Here is a 19,916-nt window from a genome sequence, read left to right on the forward strand (position 1 = left end):
ACCGCCATTTTGTGAGCTACTCTATGAAGAGGCCTACATTGCTCGGAATACCTGGGGAGGAATTTGCTCCAAGCCAGAAACATCTCAGTAGAGCTTTGAGGAGCTCTTGCCCCTGTTGAACTTTAAGAGACCTCGGCCCTGGCTCCACCTTTACCATCGCCTGTGGAAGACTTGGGGCCAGAGACCACCTGGTCTGTGGGTTGGGTTTCTGGGTTGCTAACCCACAGAAGCCGTGAGATAATAAATGGCTTTCTCTTAAGCCATTACGTGTGGGGTTGATTTGTTATACAACCTAGATAATGAAAGCAGTACTTTTCTGTGTTTGGCTTTGTTGGGGATCCGAAAACAAGACCCCTAAACATGGCGCTTTGGTGTGCCAATTCCTCCCAATCGGGAATTTAGAAAAGTAGCAGTGACAGGGAGAGGCTTTCTCTGAAGTTCTGCTACGGATCTAGAGGTCAGATTCTCCAGAAGATAGTTGATCTCTGGGAATCCCTTCCCCAGATATTTCATCAACTGGAAGAGACTGAAACATATGGCAAGAAGGAAGACCAAGAAGAAAGAGTTGACCCTATGTCCAGAGCCCAGACAGACCTTGTCACAGATTATCACCCATTTTCCAGTTCATCCATCTTCCCTGAAAATCATTCACTCTTCCTTGAACCTGCCTGCTCCCCCCCCCCTTCCCTGGGAGAGGGCCTGTGAGCTTCCAAATCCCACTGGGTTATTGGGTATCCCCTTCCTGGGATGCCCCCAGGCACATGATAGATCTGGTGCCTGTTAAGTTTCTAGCAAACATTTCCAGCATGAGGGAAAGTGGTAACCCAGAGAGACGAAGGGGCACCCAGCCACGGCAGATCCACGGTTGCTGAGGGGGTGAATGGAGCTTTGGTGCTGCTGATGGTGTGGAGGCAGAAGCTGAGGCCAGGAAGAGGTCACTGTAAGAACCTCCCTCCATGGGGCTGAGCCCCAAAGGCTTTCATACTCTCAGGCTAAGAGCGATCCAGAAGAGACACGGGTTGTAAGGAAATGGCACGGAGCCGCAGGTGGAGGGGGTACAGGAAGCCAGCTGTGGGTCTGTCCACCCAGGCCGGCATGCTGTCTTGGGCAGACCAAATTCACTTCCCCAGAGTTGGTAGAAGAGAGAGAAGGAAGGAAGGAAAGAAGAACCCAGGCCTTCAAACCACAAATTGAGTTTGAATTGGGTCCAAACTGGTGCTTCATCTGGGCACCAGGAAAGAGGGCACCCTGGGTGGGAGCCAGAAGAGCCAGGAGACCATGGCAGAAAGACCCTAGGTACTGGATCATTTGACGCAGATTAGGATTCAACTGTGCTAAATAAAGGAAAGTCAAAAGTAATGTATCTCCGTGGAAGAAACACCGTCCTCTAAAACTCTCAAAAAAGAGCCAGTTTTGAAAAGGCAGAAAAAGAACCTTCAGCAATAAAATTAAGACCATTTCTGGATTGAGCAGTGACCAGGCACATTTGAAGAGAGAATTAGTGAACACGCACTATAGTGAAATGAGGAGGCCTCAAGCCCAAGGTCAACAACAACCACAACAACAACCACAACAACAACAACAACAAACGAGAAATACAGGTTGAGCACCTCTAATGCAAAACTCCGAAACCAGAAATGCTTCCAAATTCTCAAATTTCTGAGTGTGGACAGGAAACCACAAGTGGTAGATTCCACCCCTGACTCTGTGAATGGTAGCAGTCTAACTACAGTGTGCTAAGGAGTTCTGGGTAGAGTGATGTCAGGCTTTGCATAGAATATATGAAATATAGGTGGACTTCATGTTTACACTTGGGTCCCATCCCCAAGATATATGGTTATATACATGCAAATTTTCCAAAATCTGAAAGAAAAAGAAAAAGCAAAATGGGTCCCAAGCATTTTTGGATAATCAATACTTAAACTGTACACAGAAGGAAATAGCAAAAACCACCCAGAAAAAATGGCCAGGGGAAAGGAAAAAGAAAATAACACCGAGAAAAAATACAAACAGCCCTTAGACCTACAAAAATATCTTCAACTCCACTAACAAAATAATTTAAGTCGAATGAGGTGGCACATACCTGTAGCCCCAGCTACTCAGGGGTGGAGGCCCGAGGACCTGAAGCCTGAGGCTGGCCTGAGAAACTCTCTTAAAAACAATGAAAATAAAAAGGGTGGGGTGTTAGAGCACCCCTGGGTTCAATCGCCAGTATCACAGGGGTCAGATGGGGAGGAGGAATTTAAAATCAAAATAACATCGTATGCTGTTTCTCACCTTGTAGAAAAGCCCCGAAGCTTCACACCATACTCTATTGCCAGGGCCATAGATTACCCTCCTCTATTGTTTGGAAGAATTCAAAATTCAGCCTGATTGCAGCTCGGGAGAAAGTTTGTTTTTTTTAAAGTTGCTTCTTTAAGTTGCTTTCTGACCAGACACAAGGAGTTCTCTTCTTGTTCGGTTCCTGGTTCCTGTCTGACCTTTAGCCCAACAGAGAAACATCTTTCAGACATTTACAATCTGAGTACAAGTCAGCTGAGAGGAAGCCGCTTAGAGGGGGGTCCCAGACCAGGACAGCTGCTCTTCAGGGTACTCAGAGAGAAGCGGCATTTCTACCCGTGAAACCTGCAGCCCTTCATGAACTCTCTCACCTCTAAATATTTCTAAACTTCTGCAACAACTATTACCTATGCCACTGTTTATTTTGAAGCATAATTAAGTTAATCAATATAAATTGATATAAATTAAATGGAAGCATAATTGTGTCCTAAAAGCACTAATTGTAAGTCCAGCGCAAATTGGCAAATGAATTCACCCATGTGTGACCATCATCATAACCAACTTATAGAAAGTCTCTGTCACCCCAAGAAGTTCCTTTGGCCACTTTCTCGGGCCTCCATTATTTTGTTTCCCATCACCCGACCTGTTTTGCGTGTTCTAGAATTTTACTTAAATGGGAGCATAAAGGGAACATCCTTTGGTCAAAGTCTGGCTTTATCAACTTAGTATAATGTTCTGGGTATTTGTGCAGTTGTGTGTACTAGTAGTTGATGTTTTGGCTGAGTAGTGTTCCTAGTTTGCTATCTAAACTATAAGTCACATTCTATTTGGTTTATTCATCCACCTGTTCAAAAATGTTTTTTAAAAATACAGACAAGTAGTAAAAATCTGTATGCATGTGTGTGTGGATTACACATAATGAATCATCTATATTCATAGAGATGTGTATGCATATGAATATGTATTCTTAGAAATATGAATGTGTGTGTTCACAAATGGATGAATAATAAAAACTGAATAAAAGTTTGAGGTTACCTTCAGAGAGAGGAAGCAATTGGAACGGAGGGCATTAAGATCAACTCAAGACTTTTCTCAAAAAGAAACATCAGTATATACACCCCAGACATAAAAACAAACGTGATGTTAGGAGTCAAGATGATCAGTATCACATTGCTGGTGGGACTGCAAATTGGTGCGGCCAATTTGGAAAGCAGTTTGGAGATTCCTGGGAAAGCTGGGAATGGAACCACCATTTGACCCAGCTATTGCCCTTCTCGGACTATTCCCTGAAGACCTTAAAAGAGCATACTACAGGGATACTGCCACATCGATGTTCATAGCAGCACAATTCACAATAGCTAGACTGTGGAACCAACCCAGATGCCCTTCAATAGATGAATGTATTAAAAAAATGTGGCATCTATACACAATGGAGTACTACGCAGCAATAAAAAATGACAAAATCATAGAATTTGCAGGGAAATGGATGGCACTAGAGCAGATTATGCTTAGTGAAGCTAGCCAATCCCTAAAAAACAAATACCAAATGTCTTCTTTGATATAATGAGAGCAACTATGAACAGAGCAGAGAGGAAGAGCAGGAAGAAAAGATTAACATTAAACAGAGACATGAGATGGGAGGGAAAGGGAGAGAAAAGGGAAATTGCATGGAAATGAAGGGAGACCCTCATTGCTATACAAAATTACATATAAGAGGTTGTGAGGGGAATGGGAAAATAAACAAGGAGAGAAATGAATTACAGTAGATGGGGTAGAGAGAGAAGATGGGAGGGGAGGGGAGGGGGGATAGTAGGGGATAGGAAAGGTAGCAGAATACAACAATTACTAATAGGGCATTATGTAAAATTGTGGATGTGTAACCGACGTGATTCTGCAATCTGCATTTGGGGTAAAATTGGGGGTTCATAACCCACTTCAACCTAATGTATGAAATATGATATGTCAAGAGCTTTGTAATGTTGTGAACAACCAATAAAAATAAATAAATAAATCAAATAATAGGTCTGTAAAATAAAGCATATGAAAATGAAAAAAAAAAGGTTTTCCTAGTTTTGTCCCAGAAAGACTTATAAATAGTGACAAATTCAGTAACAGCTAATAGGTGTTCAAACCGTGGTATCAAGTTTGGATGTCAGCCAGGGTTGACTAGCTGAAGTGATGAATTTGAATTTCCTCAGCATGTGGGAAGTCCATAAGGTCAAGAGATCAGATGACATCACCAAAGGAGTGAGCGAATAAAAGAGCAGAGGGTCAAGGGCTGACTCTCGGGACCTGCTGGTGTCATGTCCTTGAACCTCCAGAACCGTGAACTCAATAAACCTGTTTTCTTTACAAATTATCCAGCCTCAGGCATTTTGCTCTAGCAACCTGAAACAGATGAAGACTGTCATAAAGAAGAATTAAATCATGGCATTTACTGGTAAATGGGTGGAAATAGAGACCATCGTGCTAAGTGAAATAAGTCAGATGCAGAAAGTCGAGGGCCAGATGTTTTCTCTCATCTGTGGAAACTGGAGCAAAATAAGGGAAAATAGGAGGTGGAGACTGGATGTCATAGAGACACAGGGAAGACCAGAGGAACAGAAGAAGGAGAAGGAGATTGGAGGAGGAGGGATGGGAAAGGGGAGGAAATGTGCATATGTCAACATGCCACAGTGAATTCCACCTTGATGTGTGTTGATAACACACCAATCAAAAATAAATAAGTGAAAGGAAAAAAGAAAGAAGCCCCGATGCAGGCAGAGGGCTTCCTAGTCTCCTCACCTCCCTGCTTGGGTTGTCAGACCACCCAGCATCTCCATCAGCCTCTGGCCGGCCATCTCCCCGCAGCAGGCCGTGACTTTGGGACGTATCATCCCATTGGCCCCTGCAGCGGCTTCCTACTGCCCTCAGCCTAAATTTCAAACTCCTCACCACGAGGGCCTGGCTACTCCCCTTCTCCATCTCCCATACTATAATCGGAGCTCCAAGACGGAGACCCTGCTTCATTACTGTTATGTCCCCAGGGCCTTGAACAGGGGCCGCCATCTGTAGGCAGTCGGCACATACTTGTTGAATAAACCAATGAGTGACTCGATCTGGCATCCTTTTTGATTTCTGTATTACCCAGTTTTTCATTACTGTAACAAAATATTGGAGGCAGGTTAACTTCATAAAGAAAAGAAGCTTATTTAGTTCACAGTTTTGGAGGCTGAAAGTCCAACCAGCATGGTGCAGGCTCTGGTGAGGGCCCCCTGGGCTGCACAACCGTATGTGGCACGTTCCTGCCACAGCTTGAAACGAGAACTCAGAGAGATTCAAGGGTTGGGGCCAGGCATTTATGGCCACTTGTTCTTGAGAGAACTCTCTAGGTGGTCAGTATTCCCCTCCGAGGGCAAGCCCCTCTGCCTAAGGACCTAGGGACCTCCCACGAGGCCTTACCTAAAGTTCCATTGCTGCTCACATCTCCATGCTGGGGACAACGCTTCCAACACAGAGTCGTTTGTGAGAACAAACCATAGCAGTTTCCAAATCCAGAACTCTGGGCTGCCCTTTCTTCATTGTCTTGTTTTCCTTCATGTCCACTTTTTGAATCTTTATTTTTTAAACCAGGAGCACTTGAACCTGGAGCCACATCCCCAGCCCTTTTTAAATTTTTTTTTTTTTTAAATTTTGAGACAGGGTCTCTCTAAGTTGCTTAGGGCCTCACTAAGTTACCGAGGCTGGCTTTGAATGTGTGACCCTCCTCCCTCAGCCTCCTGAGTCACTGGGATTACAGGCAGGGCCACCAGCTTCCCCACGGTAACAAAGCCCAACAGTGCTCTGAAGATATTGGAAAGAAGACTTCATTCAAAAGCCCGTGAATCAGAGGTTGTGTCAAGATGTTACTTTAATCTAAATGTCCCAGAGTTAACGGAATGCACCCAGTGACTCCCAGAAGGAGGTTTGCCGTCCCCTAGGGGGCCCCACCCCAGGAGGGGACAGGGCCAGGCTTGAGACAGCACCTGCGACCATACGGTCATGGGGGAGGCTCTGGAACAGTTCTTCATTCTCCTCGGGCTGCTGGTGTGCCTGGCCGGCCTGGCAAAGTGCGTGAGATTCTGCAAATGCGTTTTACTGAGCTTCCGGAAAGTTCTGCCAAGGTCTTTCTTGCAGTCGATGGGACAGTGGGCAGGTAAGGGGGGCTGTCCATCTCTCATTTATTTTATTATTCCTGCTTATTCCTATTTATGTCCCCAAAGATATAGTGCCTCTTTTCTCATAGGTATATCTCCATCCTTTGGGAATTTCAGTTAAATCTAATTTAATCGGGAAGTCTAGAAAGCATGAGTGAAATCAGAATTGTCTAAAAAGCAAGATGTGGCAGAAGGCTCCTCAACTCCTGCTGTGCACCTGTCCCCCCAACGTCACCCCCTGAGTTTTCTTCTTAGTGTGATGATCTCTCTCTCTTAATAAACAAAGGCAGAAACTTCTGTATCCACATCTCTGTAGATTCCTAGACCCTAGGTTCTACCCATTTTGCTAAGGGGTATCTCAAAATTCTGAAATACAAATAATGTTAATTTACTTCATTAGAAAATAAGACTGGCCAGGCCCCCGATGAAGTGAGGGTATTGCCAAATCAAGGCCACAGAGATCGCTGTGGAGCTGTGTCCTCAAGATGTTAGATGTGGCACCTGGGCCTGGTTCTCACTGTCGCCCCGAGGGATTTGTCTGGTGGAACCACCATGTGGGATTTTAGCCCCTGACCGGGTTAAGGTGAAGACCATGAGGTCACGGCTTTAGCATCTCCTTGAAGGAAATGCTAAGGTCTTTAGAAATATCATCCAGGGCTGGGGCTGGGGCTCAGAGGTAGAGCGCTCGCCCAGCATGTGTGAGGCCCTGGGTTCGAGCCTCAGCACCACGGAAAAATGAATAAATAAAAATAAAGGTATTAAACAAAACAATTAAAAACCTTTTATAAAAAGAAATATCGTCCAGGCTAAATAGGAAAGACTGTAACATGATTATGGGGCTTTCAGAGAAAAACACAGAATACCCAGTTAAAATGGAGTTTCAGATAAACAAGTTCTGATTTTTTAATATATTGCAATCCAAATATTGCACGGAATGCATTATACTAAAATATTATTTGTTGTTTACCTGAAATTCAAGTTCATGGAGCATCCTGTACCCTTCTTTGCTAAACCTGGCAACTTTACAAACATAGCAATGGAAATTTAAAAACATTACCACACGGAGCGTTGTTTACAATGACAAGTGGATTTATAACCCATGCTGCCTGTGTCTGCAGAGTGTGTGTGTGTGTGTGTGTGTGTGTGTGTGCGCACACACGTCTTCCCTGGGAGGGCATGCTGTCTCCAGTTGAACTCACCAAGTGCTGAGGCCTGGATATTCTGGATCCAAACGCCCTGCTCCACACAGACTCAATGCTCACACACTGGGTGAACTCAGGACTCTGCTCAGCCCCTGCCCCCTGATGTAGGATGCAGCCCCCCCCCCAAAAAAAAAAAGTTCAAATGGACCAGAGAATTAGACCACTTGTGGACTCAAGGTGTAAAACCTAACTTTTAATTTTTTTTTTTTTTTTTGGAACTGGAGATTGAAACCAGGGGAGCTTTAACCACTGGGCCACATCCCCAGTCCTTTTTTTAAAAAAACTTAATTTTGGATAGGGCCTCAGTGAGTTGCTTAGGGCCTTGCTAAGTTGCTGAGGCTGGCCTTGAACCTGCCATCTTTCTGCCTCAGCCTCCCAAGCTGCTGGGATTACAGGTGTGTGCCACCACATCTGGCCAGCCTAACCTGTTTTTATGAGTAAGATGGAAGAGAGTTATTGCCAGCAAGAGTAGAATGTTGCTGAGGCATAGGACATTATCTCTAAGAAGACAATCCCAAACCGGCTCAGTGGTACACACCCGTGGACTTCAAGGAGGACAAGTGGGGACAACAGGAAAACCCATCAGTAGAGACAGAAGTTTTCAACTTTACAGATGAGAGTACCCTGGGCTCCAAGCTTGAGTTCCTTAATCATTTCCCTGGTATATCTGTATAGGCTTGTGGTCCCAAAGTCAGGTAGCATGAGTTCAAATCCTTTGGTCTTCAGTTTTAGCAGTGAGACCTTGATCAAATGAAGAACTTTCCTCTTTTTGAGCTTCCTCAACGATGACCATGATCATGACACCTTCTGGGTTTGTTCTGAGCATGCAATGAAGTCACACACCTACGACACTCAGAACAGTACATGCAGAAAGCGATTGTGATCACCATCATCATACCTGTCATTACCTTAACTACGCGGGTGATTGTGAAGATTCCCCGCAGGGGGTGGGGGAAGGCAAGATGTACAATAACCTTGAGCGAGTACCTTGGCCTTGAAATGTTGGTGTCAAGGTCATTCACAGGTGTGTGTGTACTTAATGCAGTGAATGTCCAAATTGGGGCATTCCCGTGGATGAGGCTGATTCTGGACCTCATCACCAACAGCTCTGCAATGCTGGAGACAACAGGACTACAAGACCTCCTGGTTGTATGCTAACAGAAAGTTCTATGAGTGCAAATTCTCCAAGTTCCACCGCATTCCCTCTGTGCATTTCTATATTCTCCTCTTTGCTAGGTCCCTTATCTTCCACAGGCTGCCCTGTGGGGTGGGGATGGAGGCGGGGTGGAAGCTCTGGGCATGGGAGTGATTACAGGGCGCACTGCTTGCCCTTGACCATGTGGCGTCCCCTGTTTCAATCCTCAGGTCTGGATACATTGTTTCCTGGCTGAGGCTCTCTGCACATTTCACAGTATATTTCTCATTGCCTCAAACAATGGTCCTTAAACAACACAACAGAAAGAAACAAACCCGACCCTCAAAGCAACTCGCCCTTCCCGCTGGAGCATTAGTAGGGGTTGGCAAAGGGCTGGGAATTTGGAGCGGAGAGGAGCCAGGCCGCTGTGGGCATTGAGTATCCTAGACCCGGGCTGGCCAGACAGGGTAGCCCGGGAGAAGGAGGAACGTGTACAGATGAATCCTCTGTTCCCTTTTGCAGTGGTCACTGGAGCAGGAGATGGGATTGGGAAAGCATACTCACTGGAGGTAAGGGACTTCTACCTTTTTTTTTTTTTTTTCCTTTGGGACAGAGTTTTGCTGGGTTGCCAGGCTGACCTTGAACTCCAGGGCTCAAGCAATCTGCTGGGGAGTGCCTGGGACCGTGGGTGTGTACCACTGAGCTGGTTTGGGATTGTCCTCTTAGAGACAATGTCCCTGTACACAACACATCGTGTGACACCCCCCTCAAACACTAGTTCTCCGCATATATAAAAGCAAGAGACATTCACTTAAGAAGGAACATTTCTAGAGAAGACCAAAAAACTCATAATCTCATCCCCTGGACACTGTCTTTAAAATAACAAATAAACAAACCAAACCCCCCCAAAATAAATACAGCGGTATTCAAAGGTGACAGTTCCTTCCCCTAAGAATCATTTCAGGAATTTATGGGACATTGCTATTTTCCAATGTAACTGTGTCACAGCGTTTATGTAGTGTATATACTCAGGAACAATTTAAAGCTGGGCATGGTGGGGCACACCTGTGATCCCAGCAGCTCTGGAGGAGGCTGAGGCAGGAGGATTGTGAGTTCAAAGCCAGCCTCAGCAATTTAGCAAAATGCCCTAAGCGACTCAGTGAGACCCTGTCTCTAAATAAAATAATAATAAAAAAGAGGGTTGGAGATGTGGTTCAGTGGTCAAGCACCCCTAGGTTCAATCCCTGGTACCTAGGGGAGAGATGGGAAGAAAAAGAAAAAGGAAACACCCCCCAAATTTTAAAAATTATAAATACTCCCTTTTTATTTGTGCTTCACACACAGCTAGGGAAAATATTGCTTTAATAATTATTTGTGTGGGCAAATTGTATTACTTATGACTTTAATTTTAATAGGTTAATATGCATTACAAAATATTATGTGAAAAGTGCATCTGATAGAGCTGAGAGCCTTGGGAACGTGGTTAGCATCTTTGGGTGTGTTGCTCTATGTTTGCTTTTCTGCAGATAGATAGACTTTTTTTTTTTGGTTTTGTTTTATTTTTTTAGGTGTTTGGGAGGGAGCTCAGGGACCTGCAGGGATCTAGGCCAGGGCTCTACCTCTGAGCTACACCCTCTGCTCAGTAGATAGATTTTTTAAAAAACGTGCTCATAGCCAGTGTTGTTTCATATACTACTATTATTGCAGATTCTACATTAATTATTGTTTTCTATAATTACTATTCCTATAATCACTGTAATTTCCTATAATTATTACCCATTTTGTTTCTTCCTCATTCTGTTATGCTGACTTCTAGAACAATGGAAGAAACAGAAAGAATCCTGAAATCTTTATAAAAGGAAGTCTGATAAAAAAAATCAATAGCCTCTTAAAAATACGATGAAAGATGTTTTCATTCACAATAGAAAAACAAACAATACTGGAAACAAACAAAATAAAATTACAAGTCTTTTAAAAAGAACACTATAAGACTCTGTTGAGAAAGATGAGAGATTCTGAGTAAGGGAGAAAAAAATACCACCTCTTTAAATAGAAGGATATTGAAAACCTTGCAATTTTCCTCAAGTTTGGCTCAAATCCCAGATTACACATGCCATTATTTTTTAAGTGTTATTTTTGGTTGTTAGCATTTTCTTATGTCAAAAACATAGTTTTTTTAAGTGGGAGCATAATTTTCTATCGAATGGATGGATACTCTATAATTTCACATTCACTTACAAACTTTCTTCATTTTAGACAGAATTGGGAACATGCTTGTGAATAAATCATATACTTTTATGCTCATCTCCAGTTGTTTTAAGAGCTAATTTCCTCGCAGTGGACTTGGTGGCTTGGAGATTTTGAACATCTTTAAGCCTCTGTGCTTTCCACTGAAGTTATGGTAATTTAACTTGTGAAAAAGGCCTGGTATGAGCTCAGGCTGTTACATCAAGTCACTGTACGTCAGTGGCTTAACCGATGCTGATGTTCACAGTTCTGGAGGTTGGGACATCCAGAGCCTCGGCTGTTCTGGTGGCTGGCGAGCCCTCTTCCTGGTTTGCAGGTGGTGGCCTTCCCCGGGAGAGCAGAGACAGAGGAACAAGCGCTCTGTCTTCTCTAGACTCTGGCCTCGCCTCTGAATAGGATCCTGTCCAGGGTTGGGATTTCAACGCAGGATGTTTCTGGAGGGACACAAACATTCAGTGTCTATGAAAAGTGTGATTAACAGTGGCATTTCCCGGAACGTCATCTCCCCCAGAGATGGCATCTTAACTAAGCCCTGCTATGAGAAGTGACGGGCGTCTTGGAGGCACTTGACAGACACCTTGGGGATGTTAACACACCAAACCGTGCCCCTTATAAGAGTTCCTTGTGCTGGACTCATGCATCTGCCCCCTATTTCCCCCTGATGGCGGAAGCCAGTGACCTTCTCTCTTGAGTCTGCTTCTTTGAAGGTGAAGAGCGCCTCCTTGTTCTCACCTGGGACCTGCTCAGGCCAGTAGTGGCTGACCGTCCACAGACGGGCTGTGTATTTGGGTGCTGAGGTTGGAGGGAGGCTTCAGCACCTCCTTTCCAAAGCAAAGTGTCTTCCACCCCCCACGTCAGAAGGAAAGCCGTCCTTGTGGTCTGCATGAGTCCTATGTGCGACAGTTTGGAATCTGAATGTCCCCAAAGGCCCCCGTCCCCTGCCTGTGGTGCTCTTGGGCGGTGGCAGAACCTTCAAGTAGGTTCTGGTGGAAGGAAACACACTGACGTTCTCTTCACTCCCTAATGTCTGGATCTCTTCTTCATTCCTGAAGGGTCCTTTCTCGGGACACAGGCTCCGTAACTGACTGTCCTTTTCCGCCAGCATATGGTCCCTCCCCTGGCCTCTGGGATTTCTTAGGACAGAGCTACAGTGCCTTCCCTTCCAGAGCCGGGGTCGCTTCTTGCTGTGTTAAGAGCTTTCCTGGATCAGCAGTGGTCACGAGTTCAGTGAGGATGTTTCTTCCTTCTTGGCTTTACCCTGTTCCCTGGGTCTCTTGAATCTTTGCTGGAATGTTCTGTGGTTTCACAATGGCTTGGTTGAAGAATTTTTAATGCTTCAAAATCTGGTCAGATAATTCTAAAATCTGTGTTATCTCAACATTGTCACCTGATGATTTTCTTTTCCCTTCTGAACTAGACTTTTTAGAAAAACTTTTTGCATGATCAGTGACTGTTCTGTGAACCTTGGGCATTTTGGGTTTTATGTTGAGACTGGATCTTATCTGAATCTGCCTGTTCTGGCCTACGCTGACATTTCTTCAGTGTGGGGAGGAGAAAGTTACATTTTTTTTCCCTGCCAGGTAGGGTGGAGGCCCATACTCTCTGCTTGGCCTCTGTTAAAGGGTGCTGCCTCCTCCTTCCTGCTGGTTGGGATGTGTGTGTGGGGGGTCCTGGCTCCCTCCTAGGTCTCTGCTGGTACCACTCTGGCAGAAGGGGCAGGAATGCCTCTTTGCTGTTCCCCACAAATTCTCCAGGGATATTTGGGGGGATGGCCTCATGACCACTGTGTGTGGCTGACCATGAGCTCTGCTCTGTTATCATCCCAGGGGAAGAGAGAGAGGAGGGGAGTGAAGGGTTGGGTATTTGTAAGTCCGTTTTCCACTACTATACCCAAATACTTGAGGCTGGGTTCTGTAAAAAGAAAAGAGGTTTATTTGGAGGCTGAAAGTCCAAACTTGGGTGGCCTTCTTGGTTCAGCTCTGGGGGATAAACCCCCAGATGAGCCTCTGGGGGACAAACCACACACAAACCACAGCACGTGACACTGGGTGGTGGTGGTGATGGCTCTCATCACACGGTCCCCAGGGTGGGAGTCTCCTCTTCCTCTCAGCCTGCTGGCAGGGGTGGGGCCAGGGCTGTGGTTTCCCCAAGGTGTTTGCTGGGGGGAGAGCAATTTTGTCCTTCTGTTTTGCTAGGATTTCCCTTTTCTTGTCCTTTGGATAGAGAGAGCAGACTTTTCTTGAGATTTCTATTTTATTTTATTTTTTTTACATTTGCACCTGTCGGCATCTCTGGTCTTCTGGCTTCTCCAGCAATAAATCCAAACTATGGGAAGCAAAGAGAAAGCCCAGGGACCCCCCACAGTCCTGTTCTGTAGAGTCTCTTATTATCCAGGTTTTCAAGTTGCATGTGAGAGAAGGGATAAGGGAAGGTCTTCCGGTGCATCTTCTGGAAGCCTGCTCCACGCTGCCTCCTGGTTTAGTCTGTGTGCACATTTGGAGTCAGGCACTTGGAGCCCTGCTGGGAGCAGGTGGGAACAGGCAGGTGGGTGGCCTGGTGGCCCCCAGCCGTGCCCACGCTGCTCTCCCACCACGTCCCCTTTCTCTGCACCTGAACCCCAGGCCTTTCTCTGTCCCCTGCCACACAGAGGCAGCCCTGTCTTTCCTGGCCTTCCCACCCCCTGGGGTCGACCAGCCACAAACACCTTCCCCGACCCAGGCCCCAGAGCAGCAGAGAGAGCGAGGCCCTTCAGCAGGCCACGCCATGGCTGTTCAGGAGGGGCGGCGGTGGGCGGTGGGAAGGCCGGGCTCAGCTCCCTGTCTGCAGCCTGTCAGCCCCGACCTGGGCAGCAAGATTGAGTCCTGCTCCCGCAGACAAAGGGAACAATGGCCGCCCAGACAGCCAGCCTCTGGGCCCCTCCTGGCTCAGACCACTTCACCAAGGGCTCTGGGGCTCTTGAGAGGAGGTGGCGGGTCACCAGGCAGAGAGCACCCTTTGTGCTGGAAATGCAAATCATTTTCCACTTAGTGGGGGCTTCCCCTGGACGCTGACCCAGAGGACGAGGAGACAAAGGTGCCTGATTCTGCACCACCCTTTACACGATCCCAGCCCTCAAAATCGGACAAGTGGGTGGGAGGTTTCTGTGGAGAGAGAGAGAGAGGACTTGGGGGTGCCCCTGGCAGGGGTCTGCTCTGAAATGGGACAGCTTATGGTTAGGCATTAAAAAAAATTCTTAGTTTTCTTTCTTTTTTTTTTTTTTAATGGAGTGGCCATATCTCATGGTTTTCGTTTGCATTTCCTGGGTGGAGGATGAAGTTATGACACATGTATATCGAATCTAAAGAGATGGGAAGAAGAGACCAAGAATAAAAAGAGCCACCATCTCTTCGCCCAGATAAATCCTGCTAAGGATCATAGAGGTGCAGCCTAGAGTTAGAAAACCGGAGCATTTGGAAATGCACAGAAAGAGAAATCCACCCTGTCCCCTGCCCCACCCTGACCTGGGTCTCTCTGTGAAGGTGATAGAATTAGTGGGAGTTTCCTTCAGGAAACGGAAAGAGAAACTATCCCTTTTAGTGAAACTACAGAGAATCTTAACTCCTGGGGCAAGGGGACACCCTCAAGGGAGAGCGTGGGTGCTCTTGAGAGGACAGGGACAGTGTGCCTCTCCTGAGCTCCAGTTATATTGGGGATCCCACAGAAGCCTCCAGAGAGTCCCTCCCAGGTCCACCGTCAGCCTGGGCCCAGGTGGCCTAGGGTTGTCATGGCAGTGGGGACTGGAGAGTTTGATGTTACCCTGCTGTCCATCCAAAGTCCAGAGGTGGACGTGGGCAGGAACCTCTGGAAACTCGAGCTCACCCCCAGGTGCGTCCTCTGCAGTGAGGCTGCTATCCAGGGGGATGTGCCTATAAAGACCGGAGGCCATCGCCAGGCTGGATGTGCAGTGTCTTTTTCACGGACCGCTTGTTAGCACGAAAGCTTGTAAGTTCTACTTTTTGTCACTCTGGTGCGTGATGACCTGTTTTCTTGGCTGTTAATGCCCAGAGGGTGCCGGAACCAAATCACATGCTGAAAGGTGGCCTGGCTTTGTCCCTCCACATCTGGCCACTTGGGGGGCATCTGGGAAGGCTCCCCCACCTCCAGCATGGCAGAGGGCCGTCCTCGTTCTTCTCAAGGTCCTGCCCTGGCAGCTCCAGGTGAGGGACAGAGTCGGCCTAGAGTCACCGGCTAGCTCTGTCTTGTGCCAACGCGGGGGAGACAGCCATCTGCTCTTGGGACCCCCATCTGTGTCCTTTGCCGTGTGGGGTGACATCTCCGGCCAGTGAGAGTCCTCTTGATGTCTAAATGGCTCCAGCTGCTCCCCACTGGCCCCTTTCATCTGGCCTTCCATGGAGACAGCAGCTTTCCATTGTTTTCTGGTTCCTCTCGATTCATGTTGTTCCTGGGCTGCTTGGCTTCCACCCTGGAATTTCTGACCCAGGCTGTGGCTGTCGTGAGCCCGTGACAGTGTGCCATGGCTCTGAGAGGCAGAGAGAAAGGGACAGTCACCCAAGAGTGCATAGCATTCAGAGAAACCCTACAGAGGTCACAAAAAATAATAGAGTCCTGTGTCCCTGGTCACCCAGCGTCCTTGAAGCTGCCTGTGTGTTATGCCTTACATTTCTGTTCCCTCACCCCACAAATGTAAACACCGTCATGAACGCTGTGTGACTAATTTCCTTGCTTTTTAATAGGACAGTTTTATTACATGCATGTGCTCCTTTAAACAACACATGGGTTGGGTTGTTTGTTTTGAACCTCATGTAAATTGAGTCATATGCATTTTTACAGTCTATACTGGTCGAAACTATGCTTTTGAAATCCATTCATGCTGACATGTGCAGAACATGGTCCACTCATTTTCAGTGCTGTGTAGTATCCCACAGTCATAACACTATAGTATTTCAATGTGTCCAGCTTTAGTTTTTCTTTCCTCTGTTGGCAGATATTGAAGTTGTTCCCTTTTTTTTTTTTTTTTGGTATGAACAGGTCTGTCTCCCAGAGGACAGGCACAGATGTGGAGACCACACCACAGCAAGATCTGATCTGATCATTACATACTGTGTATATGTACTGATCCATCACACTGTAAAATTGCTAGGATTCAATTTAAAAAATTTATATTATAAAGCAAAAAAACATTTTGTCAGTTCTCAGCTGACCCTATTCCTGGTTGAGATTTCAGATCTTGCCTATCTATTTTCCAGCAAGCAAGAGTTTAGGGGTTGGATTCTGTCTTTGCTGTCATCTTTCCTGTGGATTTGTTTGTCTAGAAAAGAATCCTTTCCCATGGTTTGGTAAGGACTTTAGGGGGTAGCAAAACTGGCTGTGTATGCACACTCCTCTCTCCTTCTCTGTCGTGTAGATCCAGGCTGTGTCTCTAATCACACCCGACATTTATTCCCCACCACTTTGCTGGAGACCTCAGTCTTACCATTGACCCAGACAGCCAGCTTTCCAAACCACAGGGTCTTCTGCAGGTTTACACGAGCCCACTTCACCAGCTGTGGTGTTCCTTAGGTTGACCCAGTCCACGTCCCTGTCAAATGTCTGTGTGCTCCATCCAACAATTCCTGCAAGACAAATGAACATCTCCCACTGCGAGGGTGTATCTGTCACCTGTCACATAGACCCTTCCACACAAGCCATTCACTTAGGCAATCCAGGATTGGAAACCTTATATCTTCCCGAGGAATTCAACCTTTCACTAGTTTTACTTCTAGTCGTGCTCACTTGCTTAACACCCATTTTGATTAATATTGATAAAGCTGTGCCTTTTTCTTTTTTGGTTTTTATTTGCTGCTTGTCTTACTTTGTCTATGCAGCTACGTTGGGTAATCATGGATAATAAAAACGTGTTTCCCAGATCTGGGGAAGTCCAAGATCAAGGCACAGCAGATCTGGGGTCTCCTGGGGCTCCTTCTCTGCTACCAAGATGGCGGCTCTGGCTGGTCCTTGCCCAGTGAAGAGCAGAACCAGGCTGCTCTCTGAAGCCTGTCCTATAAGGGCATCGATCCCATTTACAGGGGCCCTCAGGACCTAATCACTTCCTGAAAGGTGGCACGTCTTAATACCATCAAATTCCAGCGTAGGAATTTTGGAGACATACACATGTATATAGTTTAACTATATTATGTCGTTCACACGTGTGTATGATTTATATACACATGAACATGTATGTCTATATATGTGTACACACACGCACACAAACACACACACTGATGATCTAGATCCCCGGGTCACTGTGTGCAGGGGCTACCCTGAGGTGTCACATTGCTTGCAGGAGATGCTGTGTGACACCGTAGCACTGTCTCTCCTGGTCAGCCTATTAAAGTCAGGTAAGGGGGAAAAAATAACAATGGAAATTAAGTGAATGGAAAAATTAAAATAAGATAGGCTACTGTAACAACTCCACAGACACTCCAATACATGTTACTTGGTTAAATCTACCCGTAGGTAACAGATACTCAGGTGAAGCTAAGAAAACAAAACCCAATGTTGAAGGAAGGTTGAAAAATGGAGGTCAACTTGGAAAATGCAAACCAGAAAAGAGGACTCGGAGCAATGTCCACACCCGACGAGATGTAACTCAGGACAAGGAGTCATGAAGGAGGAAAATCATATTGATAAAACTCAGGTCACTGGTATCGAACTTATTCTATTCCTGCCAATATTATGTTGAAATATAATATAAATATAAACAGAATCTAAACAAAATAGAAATGATTGAAAAATTCACCACACTGTGGGAGATCATCATGTCTTTTTCAGAAATGGAAATATGAAGAAATCTAAAGTATAACCAGGGTTGTAAGGTAGCAGGACTCTCGGGACCCAGGAGGCCTGTCCCCCGTTCAGGTCTGTCACTAACCTGCTCACTGCGGTTCCTTCTCGGCCTCAGGGCCTGTGGCCTCTGACCCCTCTTAGGTGAAGAAGGTCCTGTGCTTTGCTTCCAGATACAAATGTGGTTTCAATTCCATGGGGACCAGTATCCAGGCTCTTTCAGTCCCCGGCATGTTGGGCACCTGACCCACGTCATGCCTACTCCTTTCCCCTGCCTCAGAGGCCACCCAAATAAATAAATAAACAAACAAACAAACAGAATAAAAATGGTATCCTGGTAATTCACACATGCTCAGCCACACTGATAATTGAAAAAAAAACAGAAATTAAAACAATGAAGGGCTAGCTACATCAGGTTGAAGAAGGTGTGAACATCAGATGGATAGTAATGAGACCGTGGAGAGAGGGCCATGATCATGCTGTTGATGACACAGTGTGAAGGGAGGGCCGTTTGACAATAGTATTCAAATTTGACAAGCATGTAGCCTGTGACGCGGCGATTCCACCTGTCCACTCCAGGAATCAATGTCTACAGACACACCAAGAGGGCTTCTTCTGTCGTGATACCGGCACTAGGAAAGTTTGAGAATAACCTAGGTGCTCAGCAAAAGGGGAACTACAGAACACTAGGGAGCAACGAGGAAAGAGTCACGTGGTCCTTCAGGGCCCAGGGTGGAGATGGGTACAGCCCCAGGGACAAGACCCATCGTTAAGGGAACGTTGCAAGACCATAGTTAAGATGTCAATCATGGAGGATTTGGAGACATTGACTCCCCAAAGCCAACTTTCACTCCTAACTGTACCTATACATGCCACAGGTGCAGGGAAGTCGGAGCAGGATCCATACCGCACCGGAGGCAGAGGAGCCATGTGGGGAGATGGGACTAGGGGACATTGGGACTCTTTTTGCCTTGGTGTCGTTTGAATCTTTTACAATGAGAATGTTGCTCTGTGATTAACAATGCAGTTTGCTAATTAAAACAGAAAAAGATGTAAATGTTAAGGCTCCAACTCCAGAGGTTTTTTTACTTGGATGGTTTTGGTGGGAATGGGTGGTTCTTGACAGCTCCCCAGGAGGTCCTGACACCTGGACCTGAAGAGTGCACAAGAGGGTCCTGGGGGCCACATAGTCAACTCTGTAACTCGGCTCCTTCCATGTTTTCGGGAACATACAATTCTTTATTAAAATCACAGCTAAGAAACATTGTTTTGAATTGTGGGGCACTGTTCTAGACCCTGCTACCAGATGCAGCTGTCCCTGGGTACCTGAGCAGGACTGGGGACCCTGTGGACACCAGACACCACGGGTGCGCCAATCTTTTATACAAGATGGCACAGTACTTTGTCTGTGATCTGTACACATCCTCTGAACATTTTAAACCATCTCCAGGTTACTGAAATGGTTTTTTAAAAACGTATATTATTTAAGGAAAAATGATGAGGGAAAGAGGTCTGTACATGTTCAGTAGAGACATGATTATTTTCTCCCAAATATTTCCAACCCGTGTTTTGTTGACTCTACTGATGTGGAATCCCAGAATCTGGAGACCTGGGTATAGTATATGGTCCCTAATATGATGAGTTCCTATGCGCAGCGAACCCCACGTGTTCCAGACGTTGGGCCTGTAGAAGAAAAGCATTTATGGTAGTTCCTGGTACAAATGTCACATGTGACAAAGCATCGGTTACTATGAGGAAGCCACTGTCAGCCCTGTCCAGGGGACCGTATTGCCTGTCACTCAAACCCTTTGTGCCTTCTGCATGGTGAAACCTGGAGAAACAAGTACCGCATCGCATCCTATAACCCAGAGAGACAGCTGGGGACCGTCCACCTGGCAAGCAAGCCTCCTGCCCACACTGATTAACATCTTCATCCTTCCCCTCCCACCCCCTAGTTGGCAAAATGTGGACTCAACGTTGTGCTTATCAGCCGGACCCTGGAAAAACTGCAAGTCCTTGCCAGGGAGATTGGTGAGTGCTCATGGAGCCCCCCAG

At 46.2% G+C, this 19,916-nt stretch overlaps 1 protein-coding gene across 1 annotated transcript in view; it reads left to right on the plus strand.

Annotated features, from left to right (window-relative positions):
* Nucleotides 1–6,300: 6,300 nt before the first annotated feature.
* HSD17B3 (hydroxysteroid 17-beta dehydrogenase 3) overlaps nt 6,301–19,916 on the plus strand; it is a gene marked incomplete at both ends in the record, with an annotated part of 30,669 nt that continues 17,053 nt past the window's right edge. The window contains 3 exons of the mRNA XM_081263688.1: nt 6,301–6,454; nt 9,315–9,361; nt 19,817–19,892. Of these exons, the coding sequence (XP_081119814.1) occupies nt 6,301–6,454; nt 9,315–9,361; nt 19,817–19,892 (277 nt within the window). The remainder of the gene's footprint in view (nt 6,455–9,314; nt 9,362–19,816; nt 19,893–19,916) is intronic.

This window comes from Spermophilus citellus, assembly GCF_964194105.1.
Source record: "Spermophilus citellus genome assembly, chromosome: 12".
Classification (NCBI taxonomy): Eukaryota; Metazoa; Chordata; class Mammalia; order Rodentia; family Sciuridae; genus Spermophilus; species Spermophilus citellus.